This window comes from Hemiscyllium ocellatum, chromosome 32 (genome assembly GCF_020745735.1).
Source record: "Hemiscyllium ocellatum isolate sHemOce1 chromosome 32, sHemOce1.pat.X.cur, whole genome shotgun sequence".
Classification (NCBI taxonomy): Eukaryota; Metazoa; Chordata; class Chondrichthyes; order Orectolobiformes; family Hemiscylliidae; genus Hemiscyllium; species Hemiscyllium ocellatum.
The window spans coordinates 46,015,269-46,042,583 of NC_083432.1; the positions used below are offsets into that span (position 1 = coordinate 46,015,269).

Below are 27,315 nucleotides of genomic sequence, written 5' to 3' on the forward strand. Positions count from 1 at the left end.
TTAAAAACAATATATCTGCAATAGCTGTATTATTTTTAAGGACAGAAACCTGGTGTTTGTCTCCTTTTACCTGGGTATGGCAGTCAGGTAAACCCTTTGGATAGTTTGATTAAATTTTCACAGTTGTGACAACTCTAGGAAAAGTGGGGCTTGATTTCCAGTGCATGAGCAGAGTGACTCGTGACAAGACTCAATTTGATACAGTTACTCTTACTAAAAGATAATTACATGGTGTCACAACATAACACATGAACAATTGATTTTTTGATCCCATTATTTGATTTGATACTTGGGACTTTCATAGACTGAAATAATTCTACTGTATAGCTTAATACGCCAACAGGAAACTTGTGACCACACAACTGACCAAGTTTCAGGAAACCAATGTGGATTAGATAAGAGACAGCTGAGCTGCAATTTATATTATTCAGAGGCAACAAAACATGAAAGTAGTCAAGGACCCACCCCATTTACCCTATGATCAGGATTTTTTTCACAAGTTAGGGATGAAGTAGCACTGACAGAAACAAAAAGCTGGTATTTCAATTTATTTTTGAAAAGTGCAACAGATATGCAAAACTGTAACGAACTAAAAAAGGCTCTTTTCTTTCTGGCTCTCAAAAGAACCTAGAGACAACATTGACAAGAAAGAAACACTAGGGGCCAAATCTTATCAGAAATCACTTTCGTCGAATTTTAAGGAGGATTCCTCTCAGCAAAGTTCAGTGGATTTTCTTGAGCTTTTGTCCTAAACCTGTCAGAATCATACAGTACAGAATAGACCCTTCGGCACTGTGCACCAACTAAGCTACTCTAAATCTGTACTAACCTTACTTTCCAGCTCTTGACCCATAGCCTTGAACATCATGACATTTTCAAGTGCTCATCCAAATACATTTTAAGCATTGTGAGGTTTCCTGTCTCAACTACCCTCCCAGGAAGTGTTTCAGATTCCCACCACACTCTGGGTGAAAAATGTTTTGCTCAAATCCTCTGAAAACCTCCTGTGTTTCACCGTAAAATCATGCCCCCATCATTGACCTTTCAATTAAATGAACAGCTGCTTTGTTTATGTCCTTCACTGTCTCATGCACTTCAATCAGGTCCCCTCACAACCTTCTCTGCTCTAAAGAAAAACGTCCAAGTTTATCCAGCCTCTCTTCATTGCTAAACTGCTCCAACCCAGGCAAAACCTGGTCAATCTCCACTGGACCCCTGTAATGCAATCACATTCAATCTGTAGTGTAGTGACCAGAACTGCACATAGCACTCCAGCTGTGGCCTATCCAAGACTTTGTACAGCTCCACTTTAACCTCTCTGGTCTTATAACCTAAGCCACAGCTGATAAAGGCATGTGTTCCACATGCCTTTTTAACTATTCAAAAAATCTATTCTGCCACCTTGAAGGACCTGTGAAAAATCACTTAAAATCCCTCTGTTGCTCTTAGCGACCTGCCATTCAGTGAGTACTCCCTTGACTTGTTACTTCTTCTGAGATGTTTACACTTGAGCACTATAGTGTGAAGATGTCTGAAATACATGCAGCTAGGCTTTAAAAATGATACTTGAGGTGTGAAAGCTGAAGATCCTGGTGATGATGAGCACTTTTGCTTCTCCAGCCACACAATTCCCAAGAGGGGTGGCCAAGAACTCAATTATATAATTGTGGTAGGGTGAGTGGTGGAAGATTGCATGAGAAAAGTCACTCTGGGCCATGGCAATCCAGGTGCCAATGATCTCATTTACCAAAACATAAATGGAAAAATTCTGCCCTTGATGCTGAGCATGGGGCAAAAGAATAACAACACAGGAAACTAATTCATACATGTGCACTATGTGTGAGGACACAGATTCAAACAGCATGGGAAACTAATGTACAAATTCTTTCCAAAACTTACAATCTTTCTTTTCTCTTTCAAAATAATCCACCTAACTATTCATTTACAACAAGTCTAGCAATCTCCAAATATGTTCCACATTACTGTTTGGCACTGTAAGCTGATATTGGATTCAATAATTCACAATGTATGCACAAAATACTGTGGGAATGGCAATATTAACGTTGGTACTCAAACAACAGTCAAACTGTGAAGATTATAATTCACAGGGCTCAGGATACCTTGTTCTTTTCAGAGTGATCTGCTACGGTCTTCAGGTGTCCTGTGAGGAACTTCAGGGTTTCAAAATAATTTTCCGGTAAATTTCGAAGCTGAAATAACATAAGTCTTATAATTACTCAATAATACACTCCATTACTACAAATTCTAATGAGTCTAAAACCTAAAACATAAGTGTTTCATTTAAGTTTCTCGCCTCTGCAGAAATATAAAAGTTGAAGGAAGTAGCAGGCATTGGATAAGGTGACAGATCAATGGTTATTGTAGACATTAAAAACTCATGGTGTAGGGGATAATCTTCTGGTGTGGATAGGAGATTTGCCAGCTAGCAGGGAACCAGGAGTAGGTATAAATGGGCCATTTTCCATTTGTCAAGATGAATCAATTGGGGTTCTACAGGGATCACTGTTGGGGCTCTTGCTGCTTGTGGTATATATAAATCATTTAAATTGGAATATACAAGAGTTGATTAATAAGTTTGCAAATAATATGAAAACTGTTGGGGTGGTAAATAGTGAAGAGAAAGTCTGAGATTACAGGAGGATATAGACAGGCTGGTTGGATGGACTGTGGCAAATGAAATTCAGAGTATTGTGAGGTGATGCACTTTGGCAAGACAAAACAAAACAAGGATGAACAGTAGGGCCATGGGGAGCACCAAGTACCAAAGGAACCTCAGTGAGTATGCACACCTGGTCCCCTTAAGGTAGCAGAACAGGTAGATAAAGTGGATCAGAAGGCATATGGGATACTTGCCTTTATTAGCCAAGGCACAGAGTTTAAGGGCAGGAAGGTGATACTGGAACATCAGCTACCGTGTTGTGTGCAGTTCTGGAACCCACAATATAGGAGGCATACAACTGTACTAGAGAGGATGCAGAGGAGATTTACCATGATATTGCCTGGGCTGGAGAGTTTTATGGAGAGATGAGATAGACTGGGGCACAGGAAACTGAGTGGGGAACACGATTGAGATGTATAAAATTATAAGTGATATAGACAAGGTAGACACGAAGAAACATTTCCCTTTGGTGCAGGGATCAATGACTAGGGCGCATGGAATAAGGCAGGGGGTTTAGAGGGGATATGAGGAAAAATGTTTTAATCCAAAGGCTGGTGGGAATCTAGAGCTCAGTGCCTGTAAAGGTGGTAGAGACAGAAACCCTCAATGTTTAACCCCTTACCCGGCAAAGACGAGTTAACTTGTTCTCACCCAATGTGTCTTTTTCAGAGTGAGACGAGTAAACTCGGCCAAAACATATAACTTCAAAAACAGCCACAGACGAGTTTATACGTCAATTCTCGGCATTTCTGGGCCCTTCTCAGCTAGAAACAAGTATACTCAGTGACTCATACGTTTGGTAGCTGTGTCTCTTCCGCCTCAGGCATTGCAAGAAGCGTCGAAGCACCGCTTTTGGACACACACTGCCATTCGGTTTTTTTCTGTTTTTTTTAAACAAATTACGCCCAGATATCGAGCTCAGAAGATGACAATGAGTATGAACCTTCTATTAGAAACTTGGATACATCAGATGAGAGTGCAAGCATTAAAAATACTATAAAATAAAGCAATACAAAAATTTGTTTGAAAATGAAACGTTTTCTCAAAAAAAAGTCGCCGGGGAAGGGGTTAAGAAGTATTTAAATGTACATTTGCAATGCCAAGGCATACATGGCTACCGGCCAAGTGCTGGAACATGTGATTAGAATAGTTAGGAGCAAGTTTTTGACTGGTGCAGACTTGATGGGCTAATGGCCCTTTTTTCCTGTGCTCCAGAGCTCTATTACTCTATTGATATTATTTATTAGGAAGGGAATTGAATATAAAGTAGTTAAGATTATGCTCGAGTTATACATGGCATTGGTGAGATCATATTTGTTGTTCTCATTCATTCATGGGACGTGGTCGTCACTGGCTAAACAATCAATATTTCCCAAGCCTAATTGCCTAGAAGACAGTTAAGAATCCACCACATTGTTATTGGTCTGGAGTCACATCTAGGCCAGACCGGGTAAGAATGGCTTATTTATTCCTCCCAAGGACATGAGTAAACCAGATGGGGTTTTGTAATGATCAATGGCAGTTACACCATTGCTTTAGGTTCATTTTTTGTTTTAAAAATTCCAAATTTAAAAGAAATGAAATTCTAAATATTGGAAACAGTTCAGAGAAGATTTTCTAGAAGAAACTTGGTTTGGGCAAGTTAACATTTAAGGAAAGGTTGATTAGGCTAGGCTTGAATCCATTGAAGTTTAGAAAGAGTCAGTGGCAAGTTGATTGAAATGTATAATTCTTTGAGGTTTTGACAGGATCGTGTGAAAATATGTTTTCTCTTGTAGGAGAATCAAGAACTCACTGTTTGAAATATGCTGTTGAATTGTTTCTTACAGATGGTTATGAGTCTTTGGAACTTTCAGTCGGCAGCCAAAATAGAATCTTCGAGTTTTAAAGCACAGATAGATAGATTCCTGATAATCAGGGCATAAGAAGTTATCATAGATATGTCAAAGCATGGAGTAATTAGATGGAATCGATGACAAAATGTGGAGTAATTAATGGGAACACTGTTTAATTCTCAGCACTGCACTTTAACCAGTCTTGGAGAGGTATCTGAAATGAAGTAACTCAGTTATATGGAAAAACTACAGAAGTTGGGACTGATCTTCTTAGAAGAAAGGAGTTTGTAGTTAATTTTAGGAAAGGATTTAAATGATGAGATTCCAATAGAAACTGTGTTAATTTTCGCTGTTAATTGCAAATACAAGTACACGTATAGTTAACTAGAATTAGAATATACTCGAGGAGCTATAGTGAGGATATGTAATCTATCGGATTTACCAGTTTCTTAAATCTTTGAAGTCTTTCTGCCGCATCCTCCAGTCTGTTGGTTTCAATGAAATCATTGTATTTATCTGTAAAGTACAGGGACATCAATATATAGTTAGCCATTTAGCAACTTGGTTCTGCTGGTATTGCCATCACATCTGGGTCAGAAGCACACTTTTGGCTGATTTCAAACTACAACGGGTGTAAACGGGAGGTCAGCCTGAAGAACATTGCAGAAAGCAAAACACGAAGATTTTGTGATTAAATCAATGCACAAGAGGAAGTAAACTAGGCCTGTTGATGGAGATAATATGGAAATACTGAAGTTTCTCTCAAGGTCAAATGGGATGTGACTGGGTTCAGTTCTGATGTTGGTTCAGGCTGACTGGTGTCTAGGTGGAAGAATAGAATTGGTAACTGGGGAATGGTATTTATGATTAACGCTGAAGTAATAGTTTCAATTTTCCTATTGCATACTTAGAGACCTCAATGCCAAATAAGCTGTCTGACAACACAGACATAGAATATGTCAAAAGACGTGGTTATTAGGTACAGTGTGATGTCTTCAGCATACACAAAGCTTTATCTTTGGATGATATCATCAAGGGCTAGTTTGTAGATAAGATACAGGAGGAGTTCAAGGCTGGATCGTTTGGGGACTTCATAGACAAGGGTGCATGGTGAGGAAGAGAAGCCATTGCAGGCTATTATCTGGATGCTCAAGAATGTGCAAAACTACCTGCATTTACAAAGCACCTTTCATAACCTCAGAACATCCTAAGCATTTATAGCGAATGAAGTACAGGGAAACCCTGTATCCACGGGTCCCGTGGCTGGAACATATTATAGGGAACGTTCCGGAACCAAGGACCAGGAGGCTGCTGCGAAGGTACGCTTCCCATTTAAATGATGGTCCGTGGTTTTGGGCTTCCACGGTAGGTCCTGGAACGTATCCTCCGCGGGTACGGGGGTCTACTGTACTTGTTTACATTTTTCATAGTTGTAATGTAGGTAGCCAGTCAAGGACAATTTCATTCAACTGGAGATTAAAGAAAATTTGGAGGACAATGGATTGGTTAATCTTGTCAAAGACTGTAAACAAATCAAGATGGTTGAGGAGGAATGGTGCACTTTTGGTAACAAGTCACAAAGGTATAATTTAATATTTTAAAAATTCTTTAAAGGGGTGCAGGTATTGCTGGATAGGCCAGCATTTATTGCCTATCCCTAATTGCTTATAGGGCAGTTAAGAATCAGTCACAGTGCTGTGGATCCAGAGTCACATGTAGGCCAGAACAGGTACGGATGGTGGATTTATTTGCTAAAAGTGACGCTGAGTGAACAAGATGGGCTATTACAAAATAATTGCAATTAAGATACCATTTTTTTGTATTCCAGACTTTTATTCAATCTAAATTTCACCATTTGTCATGGTGGTATTAAAAGTCATATGTCTGGTGCATTAGCCTGCATTTCTAGCCCTATGACTTAACACTATGCCACCCCTTCCCACCAGGCTTAACTATGGACATTCCAGTCCTCTAATACAGTTGAAACCTGATAAGAAAGGTTCAAATACGGAAGGACAAGATAGATTCTGGGACTCAACAAGACATTCAAAAACTTGAGAAAACAAAAGAATGTGGGGTGGGAGTTTGCAACAGAAAGAGTTAACGGTGTATCCATAATGTGTGTTATCAAATAACTTATAAATTTGAGTATTGCTGATAAAAACTCAGTCAGTAAGCTGGTTATTGCAAACAACCATTGGGAAATGTTATTCGGTATGATCTGCCAGTCTTTGGGGCATATGGTCTACATACTTAGTATCACACACATCAGGTGCATATGTAGAAGATTAATTATTTGTGTAATTGGCACAGTCTCTTTTTAGTTGATAACAGCATCCTGTTTGTGGCAGTTTGTAGCAACTTGTGTTGCTAATCCATAGTAGCACTGAGAAACAGCTGGTTTCACTTGTTGCTAAATAATTTCTGATACCTTATCTTTTTGGAATAATCTGTAGTAATTGAGAACTTCTCAGAACCAAACAGTGACAAATTTAAACTCATTCATAATTTTGCAAATGTTATCAAAACAAATTCTGATCATCTAACCTTACAAGCCAGTCTGCGCTTGTAAATCTCACAACATGATGTCTGACATTAGATGTGATGTCATGATTAGGCAATATTTGGGAAGTAGTTCTGAGAATATGAAAAATTATGCCACACTTCCATGTACTGGTAACTACATATTATTAATAACACTGGGCTTTGCTCTTTGTAGACTAAAAGAACCTGTACATATACTAACCCTGAATGAGATGCTGAGACACCGTTTGGTCTTACAACTGGCTCTGACTCACGTCAGGCCTCTTAAAGCCTCCTTTGTTGTCGTGAGTCTGCATACTGGCAGCGACTACAATGGCTTTTCAGCCCGGATCCAAGAAACATTTTAGACATTTGGTCGAGGCTCAGTTTTGTTTTGTTTTGTTTTGGAGTTTGCTCTGGGCTGACCTACGGTCCCTTTGCTCAACGTATGCCCTGCATGAGTATCCACGATTGCCTATATTCAAGTGGTATTCTCCAAGCTCATTCGGATAAGTGAGAGTGTCCTTTGAGATGCACTGTAGCTCACATGCTCCACTTGCTACATTTTCTAATGACAAAGCCGGTTGCAGTGCTTTGTTTAGTTCAGTTGGGCTTCAGCTGAACAATGTATCAGGATCTCATTCAGGGTTAATCCAAAATCATATGCCTCTGCAAGTCATCTTAATCTCATCAAAAATCTGAATATGAATTCCCCTGGTTCTGAAACTGCCAAATAAAACCAATAGTGTCTCAGAATTAGGGGCTCTAATATTCCTTTTCTAAATCCATCAACTCTTGGCAGGTTTTAGCGCTTGGTGCTGGAGGAAAGTTAGGTTGCTAATAACTGAAAATGCTGCAGTCCGCAAGCAGTAAGAATTACTTGTGCTTTTCATCTGCCCCAATGGCATTTGCCTGGAATAAATAGCCATTTCTTTTCCATATATTGGGCCCAGTGTTTGTCAGGATTGAATGGATCAAGCTTCCTGAATAAAGACATAACGCCAGACACGCTTACCCCAACTCAAAGACAACTGTTGCGAGCTAATTGTTTTTAGGAGCATACTGTCTTCTCTTGTTGCTCCTGAAATTATTATAGAGGCAGGTATCTCATCACCAAGTTATCCTTCATTTATAAGTGCATAATGGACAGGCTCTGACCAGCCCTTGAAACAAACAGACTCTCTGAATCTCCTGTTTATTTTTTTTCCCTTTTTTTTAAAAACTACCGCGTAACTATCGCCTGGTGGCAAATGTGCACGCCAAGGCGTGTCCGGACGGTGGATGAGGGAGAAGAGGTGGACGGTGTGCAGCAGCAGTCTATACAGGGCCCACCTTTTTACCCCCTGAAAGGGAACAAAATTAAAATTCCGGAGGCGGCTCTGGTTGTGGGGCACAGGCTCCCGCGGGAAGTACGGGACCTTGGGGCCAATGTGAAATTCCGTCCAGGCTGGGGTAAGCGTGGACGGGATCCCACCGCACACGTGAGCGTCCTCCAACTGGTGCACTACGTTGGGTCCGAGCACCTCCGTTTTAAGGCGTCGGATGGCCGTGGCCACGTACCGGACGTCTACCGCTGCCCTGCTCGCTATGTCCTGAGGCAGCGTCCAGCCCAGGCCTTCGGCACCCAGCACGTCCCCAACCCTGGTCACCCTCGCCGTCACGGCCCTCCCCTCCGACAGCCATTCGAACTCGCGAGCACGGAGGTGCGGATTCCTGAGCAACTACCTCTGGACCTTTCTGGGGTGTTTGGGGGGGGGGGGGGAAGGGGAGGCAGAGCATCTCTTCATTTCTAGAGACTGACTTTAAGCTGGCTGGTCAGCGTCTATGCACTGTATACATGTAAATAAAGGGTGACTTGGACACAAGATGCCTGGCTCCTTGGAGTTATTTCAGAAACATTTTGGCACATTGGTCAAATGTGAAAATGCACAAAATAACTGAAAATCATTTTTTAAAATGTGAAACTTAATGGATCATTTTAAACAACTTTACAACTACAGGTTTCAACTTCCTTAAAAAGACATTTATTGCTCTAACTTTAGTATAATGACTGTTACCTAACTGAAAACAATACAGTATTAATGATTTACTCACCATCTGTGAAGAGAGGCTCAGGAAGCTTTCGGAAGAACAGTTTAAGCAAACTACTAATCACGTTCAAGTCTTGCCATTTCTGCAAAGATAAAATTACTCAATACAGACAGCCATTATGTGCCATTAGACACTACTCAAATATAAATCACACTGTTAACCATTCTTTTGTGGAATATAGAAACTACAGTAGAAAATTGCCACTACGCATCACAGACCCCTCATTGAAGGCATGATTCAAATTTGAAGTTTCTTCTATCTATCTAAATGAACAGTACTAAATGATGTTTAGCTTTTACTCGTGGTCACCACAGCTACAGATTGTGGTTAGAGGCTGATATTCAACAGAGAGCACTTTGTACAGTCCTATCAGAAATGTGAGCAAACTGTTTACGGTTCTTAGCTAATTTCCTTCAAATATACCTCTAAATTACTGATAAATGTACAAAACAAGAAAAAGGGGTAGTAATGTGCTTGTAGAAGAATCAGAAGCTTACTTCTTCTGAGGTATTTAGATCAGTCATTCCCTTATTCAGTTGTTCTTGTAGGCTGGAGACCATGGCATTGTTCCCTGGTACCCTATAGATCCCTGTGTACTCCAAACCTTTCTCCTCCACCAACTTGCAACATACCTCCACTATCAGTGGTATAAACTGAAAGAACAAACACAAACACACAAATACTTGAACAACATGGTTAAATATTGCAGTGTGATAGCTTCACGAAGTCTAAAATGGAAACAAATAATAGATGAAATTATATCCATCACCACCAAAACAAATTTAAACAAGGGACTTACATTTATATTTTTCACTTGACCTTGGGATCTGTGCATCACTAGCAAGGCCAGAATTTCTTGCTCATCACTGACTAACTTTAAGAAGATGGTACTAAGTTATCTGTTTCAATGGCTGATGTACCCACAAACATATTTCCTGTAGAGGCCTGAAACAAGTGAGTGGCTTGGTAGCTGTTTCAGAGGACAGTTAAGAGTCAATTAATTGCTGTGGATGTCCAGAAAGGTAGAATACCATTCCAAAGGATATTAATGCACCGCATGAATATTTATGGTAATCATTTCAGGGTCATTAATAAATTAAACTAACATTTCATTCCAGATTTGTTAATCAATCTCAGATTTTTCTAAGTTCCAAGGAAGGATTTGAACTTATGCCTCCAGAGCTTATTCCATGTCTCGAGACAATTAGTTCAGTAACATTGCAACAATGCTATAAGCCCCTAGTCACTAATGCTCATGACGTAGTAAAACATGCTATGGTACTCACAGCAATCAAACAAAATTTGGTACCAAGGCAAACTACTAACAAGGTAGTAGGACTAGAGATCCAAAACTTGTTCAAAGAGTTTAGTTTCAGAGTGTCTTACAGGAGAATTAGATTGAGTGATGGAGCGACTTAGGGAGAGAAAACTACAGCAGAAATAAAACCCCAATTAAAATACTAATCAGGTATCTATGTCAAGGTGTTAAAGTGTGAATACTCACAGCCTAGTAAAACACAGCTAATTACCTTGTTATTTATACCAGGTTGACACTCTTCTAATCGAACACCAAAAGCTGCTCCTGAAACTGTTTTCTTGGCTTTCTTCATTATGTTCAACCAAGAACTCTTGTCCTTCGAAAGACTACTTTCATCTGGAAAAATAAACAGGCAGCCAAATGTGAAACCTAAGCCAGATAACTTTATGGGGAAGGTTCAGTCAGTAATTGTAGCGTCGTTGCTTCTTCCAGGTGATATTTAACATGTGGGAGTACTGACTAATCAGGTGCTATAAGGCTTTGTGGGGTCTACGGTCCACGGTAAGGAAAACTGGAACACACCTTCCTCACTGTATCACACTGTATTGCTATCCATGTTGGGTCTGTCCTTCTGGTGGGTATTGTCTGGGATGTTGTGTATTAAGGGTGAATCTAAGAACATGACTGTCAGGCATAAGTAATCTGTGAGATAGCTCACCCAAATCAGGGCGCTCACCCCCTAGATACTCGCAAGGAGGACATTGTTGATCGACAGGACTGTGTTTCTGATGCATTAGTCAATGTCAGGTTGTCAGTCTGATTTCATTTTATTTCCTTTCTAGCAATTGAGACAACTGAATGGCTTACTAGGCCATTTCAGAGGAGGAAGTGAGGACTGCAGATGCTGGAGATCAGAACTGAAAATGTGTTGCTGGAAAAGCGCAGCAGGTCAGGCAGCATTCAAGGAGCAGAAGAATCGACGTTTCGGGCATGTGCCCTTCTTCAGGAAGGAGCCTTCTTCATGAGCCCTTCCTGAAGAAGGGCTCGTGCCCGAAACATCGATTCTCCTGCTCCTTGGATGCAGCCTGACCTGCTGCGCTTTTCCAGCAACACATTTTCAGCTAGGCCATTTCAGAGGGAAAGTAAAGAATCAACCACATTGCTGTAGATTAAGGATGGCAGTCTCCTTTCCTCAAGGACATTTGTATATTTGTAAGCTAAGTAATTTTCTAATTAAATTCAAATACTAAAAAGAATGAATATCATCATTTTAAAAACAAAAGCAGTGTTCTGCAGTCTGCTATTATGGTGATATGTGATCATTTACTAAGGGAAGTGAGGTGAGATTTCTTTTGAAGTAGAGTCACCGGACCCAAAATGTTGACTCTGTTTACTCTCCACAGATGCTGCCAGACCTGCTGGATTGCTCTAGTAATTTTGTTTATGTTTGAGATTTCTTCTGATTGTAGCATGTTAGCAATATCAAATATACAATGGGCATATTTCTTTAATTGTTATTCTCAATAAAAAACTTAAAAACTTTTATTTATTTTCTATTCATACAAAGATCCTCAGTTTTGTAATACAAGCAAAATGTAGTTAGTGATCTTTGCCACAGGCAAACTCTCAGAAGTAACAAAGAGAAGGTCATATTGAATTCTATGATAGGCACTGCTTCTCTAGTATTGCTCAACTGCATTCCCAGTAGCATACTTGGCTGGAAAGCACAACAACTGATTAGATAGTAACTCTTAAAGTTGGGCGAAGAGGTTAATTCCATGGTTTGGTTATAATGAAAATTCACCTAAAATTTAACTACTGATACTTCTGCATTAGTACATACTGATGAGAATTGAGGAAGAGAGCATCACAAACATAGTTTTGCAATCTATTTGACATTTTACAGATTTCTGTAAGATTTAGACTATGCAGTTTGGATGTGAATGAGAGGCATCCCAACTACTAACAAGGTCATCCCTTCTCAGAATTTGAAAGGAATATTTGGATCTAATGGATATTAAGAAAAGGAGTATGCCATAGGCTGAATTACATCTGCTTTTTTTAAAAAAAATATTCTTTGTTTCCAAGGTAACTCAAATCTTTTTCAGCTGGGTCGGGAAGTTACCTGCTGACAAGTCTTTGTGCAGCAATGTCCTCAGCTGAAGCAATACTCTTCCATTTTTCTTCCCTCTCTGTGGAGGTCTGTGAAGCATGAAGACACTACAGTGCTTGGAACAAGAGTGCCCTCTGGTGCATTAGTTAACTCTTGCAGATACAGTCAAGCAAGTGTTTTATTTACACATCTTTAGGTTGCTGAGGGAAACAGTTCTATTGGCAATTCATCCCATTGGTAGTTCTGCTGTGGAAATGTAACAGTACCACATTCCTACTGAATAACACTAGAACAATGAAGCTCTATAGGATTTAAAAAGCATATGTCTGTTTCTCAAACCTTTGCATGAACCTCTCAATTTCCACAAAACCTCTCACTTCCTTTGGTCACTTTCCATAATCTGTACACTCTCAAATATTATTCTTTATATTAACTAAGTAATATTTACATAGTCTTCTCTCCTGACCCGTGATATCTTCCATGAACCATAATTCTTCAACTAAATTTCTCAACAACAACAATTTCCAACAAAAATAACATGCAATGTTCCTGCCAGGGCAGCAATGTGGCAAAACAACTGTCTAAGAGAAATTTTTGACAAGCTTTCCTTTCATTATCTTACTTGAACTTTAAATTACACATGGTTGACTCCAAAACTGGGGAAAATAATCTTCCTTACATTAAAATCTTTCAGTTTGTCATATCTGAGTTAATCTCATTTCTTAAGTAAAGATAGCACAATCATTGCAAAGTAACTTTAAACTTTGTTTTAACTAATAATAAATGGAGATTTAGTTGCAATGTGAATCATTGAAATGAGTGGAAAATTATGAGAGTTGTAGCACTAAATGGGTATTATGCCTGTGGTAGGTAATGATAGTACAAGATGTTGAGCTGCATTACCTTTGTTCACATTATCTTGCCTGGGAGATCGTGGACGCCGACTGACATGATGACGAGATCCCTTTGGCGAAGAATCAGATTTATTATTTGCGGGGCTGCAAGGCAACACAGATACACTATCAGTTAAGGAAGAAGCTAGAACTAAAGTAGCAGTGCAGTAATTATTTACCTGTGTTTTGACACATTGCTATGTCCAAATAATTCAGAAATTTCCAGGATTGAATTTAAGGCTATCTGACCAATTCACTAGCAAACCTTTCGATATAGGCAGGTAAATTATTTTTGAGAGTTGCTGGAAAAGCACAGATCAGGCAGCATCCGAGGAGCAGGAAATTTGACGTTTCAGGTAGGAGCCCTTCATCAGGAATGAGGCTGAGGGCCTTGAGGGTGGAAAGATAAATGGGAGGCGAGTGGGGCTGGGGAGAAGGTAGCTAAGAGTGTAATAAGTGGTTGGAGGTGGGGGTGATGGTGAAAGGTCGGAGAGGAGGGTGGAGCGGATAGGTGGGAAGGAAGATTGACAGGTCATGAAGGCAGTGCCGAGCAAGAAGATTGGAACTGGGGTAAAGTGGGGGGAGGGGAAATGAGGAAACTGGTGAAGTTTATTGCTCCAGATGTGGTCTCCTCTACACTGGGAGACTGGATGCCTTTTTGCAGATCGCTTTAGAGACACCCGCACCAACCAATCCCACCACCCTGTGGCTCAACATTTCAACTCCCCTCTCACTCTGCAGAAGACATGCAGGTCCCGGGCCTCCTCCACCACCGCTCCCTCATCACCTGACGCCTGGAGGAAGAATGCCTCATCTTCCCCTTGGAACACTTCAACCCCAGGGCATCAATGTGGACTTCACCAGGTTCATTTCCCCTCTCCCCACCTTACCCCAGTTCCAACCTTCCTGCTCAGCACCATCCTCATGACGTGTCCTGTCAATCTTCCTTCCCACCATTCCCCTCCACCCTTCTTTCCGATCTATCACCGTCATCCTCACCTCCATCCACCTACTGCAGTCTCAGCTACCTTCTTCCCAGCCCCACCTCCCTCCCATTTATCTCTCCAACTGCGAGGCTCCCAGCCTCATTCCTGATGAAGGGCTCTGGCCTGAAACTTCGAATTTCCTGCTCCTGACAGGATGCTGCCTGACTTGCTGTGCTTTTCCAGCAACACACACTCAACTCTGATCTCCAGCATCTGCAGACCTCACTGTCCCCGGTTAAATTATTTTGCTGATTTAGCTACAATACACAATTTCATTCAGTCAATTTGATAGTAACCCATCTTTTATTCTTTTTTTGTTCATGCAGTGGGGGTGGGCTCTGCTGGCTGGGCCAATACTTTCTGTCCATCCCGAATTGCCTTGAGATGATGGTGTGAACTCCGGTCCTGAACTGTTGCAGTCCATTTGGGAGAAGTGCACCCAATTCTATTAATGGGGGAGTTTCAGGACCTTGATCCAATGACAATGTTGGAATGGTATACATTTCCAGGTGTACGTGGTGCTTGGCTTCAGCAAGTGGGCATCTTGCAGGTGGTGTTCTCATGTGCTTCTTGATAGCACAATTGATCACACCGGCAATCATTTTATTGATAATTGAGAAAAGATTAATGGGGCCATAATTGGCCTGCTTGAACTTGGCCTGCAGGGGATACAGCTGGGACAGCTTGGCTAGGGCTGCAGCAATTTCTAGAGCCCCAGTCTTCAATATTGTTGTTGGAATATAGCCTTTGCAATAACTAGTGTCTCCAGCCATTTCTTGATATCACATAGAGAAAACTGAACTGGCTGATGACTGGCATCTGTGATGCTGAGAACCTCAAAGGAGGCCAAGATAGATTAGCTACTTGGCACTTCTGCTAGAGATTGTTGTGAAGCCTTTGTTTTTGCACTGATGTGCTCTGCTTCACTATGGTTGAAAAAGAGGATACTGTGGTCATTCCACCTCCAGTGAGTGCTTAATATGCTGCCTTAGTATGTTGCCATAGTCTCAGAAAGCCAAAGGCAGGTGGTGAATTTTAACTGAGGGTCACCATGCCTCACATAAGATTGAGAAGGTAAGACCTTCATGGTAACTTCAGCTATCTCTTCTCTTTACCATTGAGAAAGTCAATATGAGCAGAAACTAGTTCTACAGTAAAATATCCTTTGACTTGCCCCTCCTAGCCAAAGACTGATCATATTCTTGTAATTTGAGCTATAAAAAAATTCCACCAAGAAAAGCATTCTTAATCACTGGTCAACAAAATAAAACACAGTTAAGGTTGATTCCTTAATTGGGAAAGTAAGGAAAACAAATTCAGAGTTATTTGGATGACAAAAGAGGTAAAAGGTATGATTCAAAAGCAAAAAAATGCGCTTATGACAGATATCAGGTAGAAAATATAACTCAAAACGGGCAGCACGGAGGCACAGTGGTTAGCACTGCTGCCTCACAGCGCCAGAGACCCGGGTTCAATTCCCGCCTCAGGCAACTGACTGTGGAGTTTGCACGTTCTCCCCGTGTCAGCGTGGGTTTCCTCCGGGTGCTCCGGTTTCCTCCCACAGTCCAACGATGTGCAGGTCAGGTGAACTGGCCATGCTAAATTGCCTGTAGTGTTAGGTAAGGGGTAAATGTAGGGGTATGGGTGGGTTGCACTTCGGCGGGTCGGTGTGGACTTGTTGGGCCGAAGGGCCTGTTTCCACACTAAGTAATCTAATCAAAACAAGAGTAAATAAAGAAGGTTCAGAGGGATCATAGAATCACAGTATTCCTCCAGTGTGGAACCAAGTCACTTGGCCCATCAATTCCACACCAACACTACAAACTGCAAACATTATGGTCTTATTACAAAAAAGGATACAAGAATAGGTCAAGCAACTGCAGACCAGTCAGCTTAATTATGGTGGTTGAAACTTCAAGAATCAATAATTTGGGACAACATAGTAGTACCAGAGACAAATATTTAAGTACAGCCAGTATAAATTTCCTAATGGAAAATTAATTTTAACTAACTTGCTAGAGTTATTTTTTCCCCCAAGAGCTAACAGTTGATCAAGAGAATACTTTGGGCTTCCATAACACATTTAATACAGTGCCACACTACAAACATTTGAATAAAACTAGAGCTCATGAATAAAAGAAACAGCAGCAACATGGTTGCAAAATTTGCCAGGTGAAAACAACAGTAGTCATTAACATAGCTTTCCAATAGAGTTCTCCAGGGATCAGTGTTAAGACCCTTGCTTTTCCCAATTATGCATTAACAATCTAGACCTTGGGTTACAGGACCTAATTTCAATATTTGGAGATGATACGAAATGTGGAACCATTGTAAACAGTGAGGAAAATACAGCAGAACTTGAGAAGATGATTAATAAGTTGTTGGAATGAGTGGGTTTGTGCCAGATTGAGTTCAATACACAGAACTTTGGTAGGAAAAACATGGAGAAAGAATCTAAATAAATGGTGTAACTCTAAAGGGGTACATGACAGAGGGACCTGGATGTATGTGTACATAAAACATTAATAGGGGCAACGCAGGTAAACATTTAAGGTATCAATTGAGCATTTTGTATCTGTTTTGAGTGAGGACATAAAAAGCAAACGCCACAATGAACAAAATGATAATTATCTGGATTGGCAAATAAAAAAATCCTTCAACAGATCACATCACGTACAAGTAATAAAACGTTCTCTTTCACTGTGCAAATGCAGAAAGCTCAGAGAAGTGAATGTAGATTGGGGAAAAAAGGAAAGAAGGAAAAAGAAAAACTAAATAAAGTCTTGCGACATCCTTACAGTCCATATTTAAGAAATGCTGCTGTAAAGACACTTAACACTTAATTTAGTTTGGAGGATTTATATTTTGAAGTTTTAAGTTTTGTGAAAAAAAGGAATTTATTTCAAATTTTGCAGACAAACGTGGAGTATTTGCTTTAAATGAGGCCTCTGAAACTTCAATGTAAACATTGAGATTTTTCTTTACAAATCATAAGACTATCTAGAAATCATAAGACTGGTGATAACTGCTTGGTTCGCAGTAGGATTTTCTGAACAGTGACTAACTCGGATGTTCTTGCTTTATCTATCTCTATTAGAAGAAATCCTGCCAAAAACAAGTTCGAGTTGGAGGGAGGCTTGCTGAGAACATGCTGAATTGGAAGGTAGAAGGGTCTGTTCTGAAGGAGAGTCACTAGACCTAAAACATTAAATCAGCTCTCTCTACAGATGCTGCCAAACCTGCTGAATTTTTCCAACAATGTCTGTTTTTGTTTCTGAATTGGAGGGAAGCCTGCTTTAAACCAGCTGATCTCTTCTGTTACTGAGAAGAAAATTCTCCACACAAGTTCAGGGTAAAATCTATTTGAAAGCGTGATTGAAAGAATTCCAAAACGATGTTTTCTGAGCAAACTGTGTCTAGAAGACTTCAAAGATAAATGTGCATAATTAGTGACTTGATATGTGCCAGCCCATCAAAGCAACAGACTCCAAAACAACCCACACTGGTTGAAAGGCCTTTTTGTTTTAAAAAACCAACATAGTGGCATCTAATTGGTCATCTCGGTAATTGGAAAAATATATTTTTTTGATGATGCAACCCATGGAATTGAGGGACCAGAGCAATGCAACATTCCTCTAGTCTTGGTTGTAATAGTACCTATTGTTGAAAATTGTAGAAAACACAACACTGAATTTGGGTTCAGCAAGGTCACATTTGCAGCATATAATAATAAGCAGACAATAATCTGAGCCTGGATGCCAAAATAGACTTAAATATTGCCCATTATGCAGCAAATAAACATCCCTAATCAAAATAGTGTGACTGTAAGTTCCATCAAGTAAAATTAAACAATAGTTTGTAAACAAAGTTACTACTTAAGGTTTCTAAAAGAATTAGGATATGACAGGCTCTTGGGTAGCTTATCTGGTTAAGGTAATTAACACCTTAGTCTAGGAAGGTCAAAAGAACAAAATAAGGTCACTGTGCTTCTGTAAAACTTCACGTATAGAGTCATATAGCATGGAAACAAACCCTTTGGTCTTACTTATCCTACCAACCATGCTTCCCAAATTAAACTAGTCTTACTTGCCTGCATTTGGCCCATAAGCCTCTAAACCTTTCCTATTCACGTATCTATCCAAATGTCTTTTAAATGTTATAAATATACCTGCATCTATCACTTCCTCTGGCAGTTCATTCCACATATGAACTAGCGTGTGTGAGAAAAAGTTGCTCCTTAGGTCCCTATTAATCTTTCGCTTCTCACCTCAAAATGATGTCCCTTAGTTTTGAACTCTCCCATCCTAGGGACAAGACTATTGCTATTCACTTTATCTATTTCTCTTATGATTTTATAAACCTCTACTAGGTTATTCCTCAAGCTCCTATGCTCCAGTGAAAAAAGTCCCAGCCTATCGTTTTAACTCAAACCCTTCAGTCCTGGCAACATCCTGGTAAATCTTTTTTGAACCCACTTCAATTTAATAATATCCTTCCTGTAGCAAAACTATCCACAGTACTCTAAACGTGGCCTCACCAACATGCTGTACAATCTCAACATCCACTGATGATATACAGAAACAAGCCTTTTTTAGAAATTTTAACTTTTTTTTAATGAGGGCACAGAGTTCTTTACCTCCCAATATTTTGGCACTAGTATTAGTTCTAATACAACTTGCACTGTTAGACCAAATATAGTACTGTATAATGTTTGAATACCAAAGGAACTTTGCCAAATTCTGGTAAATATTCAAAATATTTCCTTTTGGAATTTCTCCTTTTTAAAATAGTAACAAAATGACAGTCATCACACAGAACCACAATAGCACCACCAGTAACACTTTATATGTGGTTATTTTGCACACATAAATACTGATAGCAATCAAGTTTCAAGAGAAAGATATATGGAATTTGAACACTATAAAGAAATTCATTTCTTTTCAGCAGGACAATTAGCAGTTCAATTGAAATCAACATTTAAAAGGACACTTGAAACAGTATCATATTCACCACTGACCCAAAAATAAAAATATCAGTTAGGAAAACTGATTTAGAGTACTATTCGTTCCCTTCAGAGCATTTACCATTTCTGAAACGTCCTTGGCTAACAAGGGTAAAGGTTTCAGTGCACAAGCAGACTGGGAGGAAGATATTCATTAACTCAGTAGCAAATGATGAAAAATTCTGATCAGTTGTTTCATGAGCAAGACAATATCAAATAATTCAATATATAGCTGATTCATTACCTCTGGTTTCTGTATTCCTTTAATTTAACTTCGATCAGTCTTGAACTTATGTCCTAATAATGAATAACAAATATAAAAAAAGTAATCTCTTAGCACCAATATGTAATCAAGAAGAAAGGATGAACAACCATTCTGAAATCTTTGGTTAGCATCACTTATTCCATAATTCTCCATATAATGGATCTGATATACACAGGGAGACATGGAAATGTATAGAATTTGGCAATCAGTTTCTGCTCGGCGATTCTGCGTTGTTGTGTATCTCAATGGCCACCTTGGAGAATGCTTACCTAAAGACTGGAGGCTGAACGTCCTGAACTGCTTAAGTGTTCCCCGACTGGGAGGGAACATCCCTGTCTGACGACTATTCCATACCAATGAAGATGACCTCAACCAGGATCTTGGGTTCATATTGTGCTACATAACCCGACCACACTTCTGTATCTGTAAAATCTTTCTTACCATCCTGTTGTGACACCATCACCTTGATAAATGGTTATGATTTCTCTACCTTAATTAGTTTGTTCAGTTTTGGATTACTTATTACTTTGGTTCGACCCTTGGCATGCAACTCTTATACCTATTATGCTATTCCAGTCATTTGGTTTGCCTCCAAAACCACCTTATTTTTATTTTTTAAAATTATGTCTCTGCCCCAGTTAATCAGATTATAGGTCATCCCTTTGGTTGTGTTTCAGCTGTTGACACTTTACCCACACCATCTAACATTTTTGATCATCTGCGGAGACCTATTAATCAGCCTGTTGACACTCTACTCACACCATTAGTATGATCTTTTGATCTCTCTGCCCGTAAATTCTGTGTCTGTGTGCTTCTCTCTCACTTTACCTGACGAAGGGCAATGCACCAAAAGCTTGTGATTTCAAATAAACTTGTTGGACTATAACCCGGTGTCACCTGACTTAGACTTAGACTTACAGTGTGGAAACAGGCCCTTCGGCCCAACAAGTCCACACCGACCCGCCGAAGTGAAACCCACCCATACCCCTAACCTAACTACGGGCAATTTAGCATGGCCAATTCACCTGACCCGCACATCTTTGGACTGTGGGAGGAAACCGGAACACCTGGAGGAAACCCACGCAGACACGGGGAGAACGTGCAAACTCCACACAGTCAGTCGCCTGAGTCGGGAATTGAACCCGGGTCTCAGGCGCTGTGAGGCAGCAGTGCTAACCACTGTGCCACCGTGCCGCCCACGACTTCTGACAATATAAAACACTTTACTTCGGAAATCAGCAGTACTGTTGTCATTTCGCTCCAATGTATCCTAAGTCTGAGGGAGCATCATCAGCAACTATTAAATTTCAATGAGACTGCAAATTGTACAAAATGTCTTATTTAAATAGAGTAATGGATACGTAATGGAATTTCCTTCCTTTGGAAAATGGGTCAATGGCAAGTATTGCTATAATGCTACAGTAAAATCAGCAGATTATGAGCTGGATGGGAATAGTATTCCACAGTTCTTCAGAAGACGCGAGTTTTATAGGCCATTGGTAAGATCACACTTGAAGGATTACGTGCAGTTTTGGTCTTGCTATCAAATGAAGGTCATACTTGCCATTGAGGGAGTACAGTAAAGGTTCACTAGGCTGACACCAGGGATGGTAGGAGAGTCTTGTGATGAGAGATTGGTTCAACAGTGCCTGAAAACTGGTGTTTAGAACACAGATCATTCTGCTACAAGGCGCATTTCATTAACGCAAATTCACTGTAACGTGACTGACGAATTGGGGACAGTTTCCAAAGCGCAAACTTTTAAAACACGTGTTGGCTCTAACTTAATTACATTGCCAACATCTGTAAAGCATGATTTTTCTATAATACAGGTTTGCACAAGAATGGCACCACCATATCATAGAAGAACTACCTGTAATGAAAGAGAATATATTAAAAAGAGTAAAATTCTAATGGGGCTAGGCAGACTAGATGCAGGAAGAATGTTTGCTCTAGTCGCGGGTGTAAAACAAGGGTCACAGTCTCAGTATATATGGTAGGCCATTTAGGACTGAGATGAAGAAACATTTTTTCATTCAGAAGGTGGTCAACCTGTGGAATTTGCTACCACAGAAGGCTGTGGAGGCTGGGTCACTGAGTTTATTTAAGAACGAGATTGACAATTTTTAAAAAGATGTTAAAGACATCAAGGGTATTGACAGAAAGCAGTAATATGGGGCTAAGTTATAGGATCAGCCATGGTCATACTGAATGGCAGAACAGGTTCAAAGGACCTAGTTTATATGAATGTCAAGGCCACTAACTTTTAATCTTTGCTGTGCCATCATTATGAATTATAATCGTAGGTTTGTGTGTCCTTCTACTAGAAATATTAAAACATCAGGTATTCAGCTTTGAAGTATTAGATTGGAAATTCAAGTTGCTTTTGTACTCAGTGGGATGTGAAACCTGATGGTTTCTGAAGGTGGAGCTTGTGTTGTAGGTGACACCCTTAACTCCTAGAATTAAAAATAAGTAATTTGTATCATACTTACTTCTCCCTCTGTTTTACTATTCTCTTGGATAATTTTAATCCAGTTCAACATATCGTCTCGATCTTCAGCTTGGAATAGATATTCATAGAAATCAGATGTAGTCAACCTGAAAACGTTCTTCCTTTTAGTCTCACTGTATGAAATATCAATCAAACAGGCCTTAATACAAATGGGCTGTTCATCCTCACAATCATAAGTCATTGCATCTCTTTTATCCTTGTACAGGTATAGGGAATGTGATCTCAGGACTGCGTACATCTTTTTCCAAGAACGAATGCTGCTCACAACTCTCTGTTAAAAGAAATTGAACAATGATTAGTTTTAAATGACCGAATTGGTTAATAACAGAATGACATTTATTTTAATATTTTACAAATAAGTATGTTTAGTCACCATGTATGGATAAAATGAAAAGTAGCATAACTAAAAGAAATAAGTTTCCTAATTTATGGAAAGCGAAGGTTTTGGGAGTGACACATGAATAATCGAATAACTGAAAAATCAGTGGGCCATCAAATAATGAGCAGAACTAATGGACAAGTAAAGAAACAGATGAATAAATCATTAGAAAATCAAATAAACTGAGTAAATAAGTAAAGCATAGAATAGTACTGCACAGCACAGTACAGGTTCTTCAGCCATTGTTGTTATGCCAATCTTTTATCCTACTCTAAGATCAAACTAATATACATACTTTTCATTTTACTATCATCCATGCGCCTATCCAAGAGTCACTAAAATGTCCCTAATGTGTCCGACTCTACCACCACTGCTGGCAGTAAATTCCACACACCCACCACTGTGTAAAGAACCTACCTCTGATATCTCCCCTAAACCTTCCTCCAATCACCTTAAAATTATGCCTCCTTGTGATAGCCATTTCTGCCCTGGAAAAAAGTCTGACTATTCGCACCTCTCATCATTTTTTATATCTCTATCAAGTCGCCTCTCATCCTTCTTCATTCCAATGAGAAAAGCATTAGCTCCCTCAACTTTTCTTCATAACTCATATCTTCCAGTCCAGGCAGCATCTTGGTAAATTGCCTCTGCACCCTTTCTAAAGCTCCCATGTCCTTCCAAAAATGAGGAAACGAGAACTGAACACTGAATATTCCCAGTGTGGTCTAACTAGGGATCTATAGAGCTGCAGCATAACCTCACGGCTCAAACTGAATCTCCCTGCTAATGGAAGCCAACACTCCATACGCCTTCTTAATAACCCTACCAACTTGAGTGGCACCTACGGACATGGACTCCAAGATCCCGATGTTCCTCCACAATGCCAAGAATCATGCCTTTAACCCCGTATTCTGCTTTCTAATTTGGCCTTCCAAAATGAATGACTTCACATTTTTCCAGGTTGAACTGCATCTTCAACTTCTTAGCCCAGCTCCTCATCCTGTCAATGTCCCGTTGCAACTTGCAACAGCCCTCCACACTATCCACCAACTTTGTGTCATTGGCAAACTTACTAACCCATCCTTCCACTTCCTCATCCAAGTCATTTATAAAAATCACAGAACCGACTCCTGCGGAATACCACTGGTCACCGAGCTCCAGGCTGAATACTTTCCACCTACTACCATCTTTTGTCTTCTAAGGGCCAGCCAATTCTGTATCCAGACAGCCAAATTTCACAACAGACAGCTTAACATAATAATATAAATCAGCAGATCACATTAAACTGTAATATCCTTTTACCCCAATTCATTTACTCATAGCCAATAGTAACTGTCATTCATTCATTTTTGATTGTGCAGAAAAGCAGTATTCTTCTTAACCAATACAGCACTGCAATTACCATTCATGTTTATAAGAGATCAACACCATAATTCAACAGCTACCTTATATTTGTGTGGGATTTTTCATATTGAAAATACTACCATCCTTCTGCACCACTGAAAAAACCTTCCCCTAGATTTCTAGCCCATTATTGATACTACATTGATCTGAGGATACGATGGTAGTATTCAAGGATAACATGCACAACACTTCATCATAAATGGGCATCAGTACTCAAGACAAATAACTGCACTAACTTTAGTTTTCCTTTCTTCCGCATGATAGTTATATTACAAGTTCCTACAGTTAGTACTATGATGGTGAAACATGAGCTCTGTATGCATGCTGCAATAGAAGGCATGGGGTTTACCAACCATTTATAAGGTGGCTTGTAAACAAATAAAAAATTCCCCAGACGTCAAAAAGATGAGTGCTGAAGATAAATAGCAGAAAACAGGGTGCTGTTTTTGGAAGCTACTCTACAGAATACTTGATAAAGGCTGTCAACTCATAAGTATATCTACCTTTCTCTTTAAGGCTCTGACTGACTTGCTGAGTTTATGAATATTTTTGGATTTATTTGCTAATTAGATTATGTGCTTAAGATGCGAATGGAAGACAAAGTATTCTAAACCAAATTAATTCTCTATTGTTAAAATGCACATTAATGATTATTTACTGATCAGTTACTGGTTTTGTAATTTGCATTCCAGATTTTTAAATGACGAGCAGCATGAGTGAAATCAATATTATGTTGCACAAACAAAGAATATACTTAAATATCATTAACGACATTTTTACTTAATCACAGAACTTTAAAGCTAACAAATTGCAACCTTTTATGTGTGATTTCATAAACAACAACAAAATCTGCCTGCTTTACTCCCTTGTCACACATTTATAAGCATAGAGTTATAATTGTGTGTTGCGCTTAAAATTGCTGGATGCTGACAAACGAAACCACATCCTACACAGACTCACACTAAGTGTTCATACTTAAACCACTTTATGGTTATATAAAATATTTAGATGCTTGGATCAGGATATTACAGAATCATTTTTTAAATAGAATCCCTACAGTGAGAAAACAGGCCCTTTGGGCCAACAAGTCCACCCCAACCCTCTGAAGAGTAACCCACCCAGACCCATTCCCCTATCCTATATTTACCCCTGAATAATGCACCTAACCTAGGTATGCCTGAACACTACGGTCAATTTAGCACAGCCAATCCACGTAACCTACACATCTTTGGACTATGGACAGAAACTGGAGCACCTGGTGGAAACCCACACACACACACACACGGAGAGAATGTGCAAATTCCACACATATGGTTGCCTGAGGCTGGAATCAAACCCGGGTCCCTGGCTCTGTGAGGCAGAGTGCTAACCACTGAGCCACCGTGCCACCCTATTATGATTCCTCAATATTGAACGACTTCATATGATGTATCAACAGAGTTTAATTATTATTTATTCATTATTCAGTGTTGACCCTAGGTTCAAGATCATACAACACATCATAAAAGGTAAATTGTTAGCAGTTAACCTTTTTTTTCAACAAAATAGAACTGGTATAAAATGAAGAGAAATAACAGAATGATCACAGCAGTATGTTGAATAAGTTAATAATACTTTGGGAAAAGCAGTAGCGCTGAGTTAGTATTTAAAAGCAATGTAAGACTGAATGAAACAGAAAGAGTAGTGTAGGTAATTTTGTGAAACAATTCCAGGGTGTCTGTTTTAATATCCTATGTGCTGTTCACTTCCTGTAAGAACAACTTCCTGACATCAGTCCAGAATTTGTTTTTTTTTCATAAAAATAGAGCTGGTTAATAATGGAATGACAGGAAAGTTTACTCACTAATCCTGGCTTCTGGAGTAAGGGAGGCTTTTTTTGCAGAAAGGAAAACTTAAGAAAATTTCAATTAATTGCTGTTTCTTACACATTATGTGGTTCTATTAGATGCAAAATGTATACATGAATTACAATTGCCTTTGAGTTGCGACTTGTCCCTTGCTTACATCTCATTTATGGAACAAATTAAACTGACTTCCTATGTGAAAAATAGGCATAATAAAAACATTTGTGGACAGAATCTTCTGTTATGCAGTCCAGGTTCAGTGGAGAGGATGGAAATGAACATCATTTTCATTTGGGGCCATTTGGCGTTGCTTGAGCAATATGTGGTTCGCAGCTTATTCCGTATGCATGCACGACGAGCATGGCAAACCTTATGGCAGAGCTAGGCAAGGTGATGATGCCCCTGATGATATCTTAAGGAGTCGATCATCTCGCCACCAGATTTACTGGCCACCTGGACAAGCATTCATTACTTGTAAGCCAGGAGCATCACTTGGACTCCTGGAGTAGATACCCACAACTAAACATTCTGGCTGTTTCACCTTCTCCAGTTAGCCTGGACTGTTTCCATGTCTTCCTTCTCAAAGAGAGAGTAAACAATATTAAAAAGATGAATGCAGAACTTTTCTTGTCCAATATATATCTCTTAATCAACATGACTTGGTCATGTGTTTCAGTGTTGCTGTGGGACCTTGCGGTTTGCAAACTGGCTGTCATATTTACTAAATAACAACAATACTTAATTGGCTGTAAAAAAAAAATCAGGTCATGCAAAATCTTTTAAAACATGTCAGTCTGCAACAAAGAGGACTCATAATAAATCAACTCAACTCTACATCTCCACTTTCATAATTAGATCATCTATTTTTCATTAAAATAAAGACAGAATTTAGTGTTAAAATGGAGACCAAATTGAGTGTGCATCTTGGACAGCTTCACTTGAAGACATCGTCCCTGTGCCTTGTTTCTTCCTTCTTTTGAAGTTTATGTGAAATGTGAATATTGGTACAAGGCCAACAATTTTTTTTCCCTCTCATTGCCTTTAAGCTAACTGGCTCCCTCAGACGGCAGGTAAGAGTAAACCACATTATTGAAGATCTTGAGTTACATGCAGGCCAGACCAGGTAAGGGCATTTGTGAACCAGATGGGTTTTTTTTAATGATCATCATTAGACCAGCATTTTAATTACAGATTTTTATTGAATTCAACCTTCACCAGGTGCCACAACAGGATTCAAACATTATTCTGGAATCTTGGATTACTAGCCCACTGACATTATCACTCTGCCACTGCCTTTCCTTCTGCAATTCTGTAAGAGATTAACCAATACATAACTGCAAATGAAAGTTTCCTTACAGTACAACAGTAGCTAAACCTCAAATATATAAAATGCTTTATGTTGTTAGATTGGGCCTGTACTCATTGACATTTAGAAAAATGAGGAGACCTTGTTGAAAAATGGAAGATTCTGATTGGGCTTCACAGGGTGGATATGGAGAATAGTTTCCCCTTGAAGGAGAACTTAGA

At 39.5% G+C, this 27,315-nt stretch overlaps 1 protein-coding gene across 3 annotated transcripts in view; it reads right to left on the minus strand.

The window, feature by feature from the left end:
* The window catches only part of LOC132831055 (rho GTPase-activating protein 23-like), a 516,705-nt gene that overhangs the window by 55,867 nt on the left and 433,523 nt on the right, over positions 1–27,315 (minus strand). For all 3 annotated transcript variants that reach the window (XM_060849107.1, XM_060849108.1, XM_060849109.1), the window contains 8 exons: positions 22,142–22,432; positions 19,626–19,678; positions 13,404–13,498; positions 10,659–10,783; positions 9,627–9,782; positions 9,133–9,211; positions 4,958–5,031; positions 2,121–2,210 (listed from right to left, as the gene is read on the minus strand). In XM_060849107.1, coding sequence (XP_060705090.1) covers positions 2,121–2,210; positions 4,958–5,031; positions 9,133–9,211; positions 9,627–9,782; positions 10,659–10,783; positions 13,404–13,498; positions 19,626–19,678; positions 22,142–22,432 — 963 coding nt within the window. The remainder of the gene's footprint in view (positions 1–2,120; positions 2,211–4,957; positions 5,032–9,132; positions 9,212–9,626; positions 9,783–10,658; positions 10,784–13,403; positions 13,499–19,625; positions 19,679–22,141; positions 22,433–27,315) is intronic.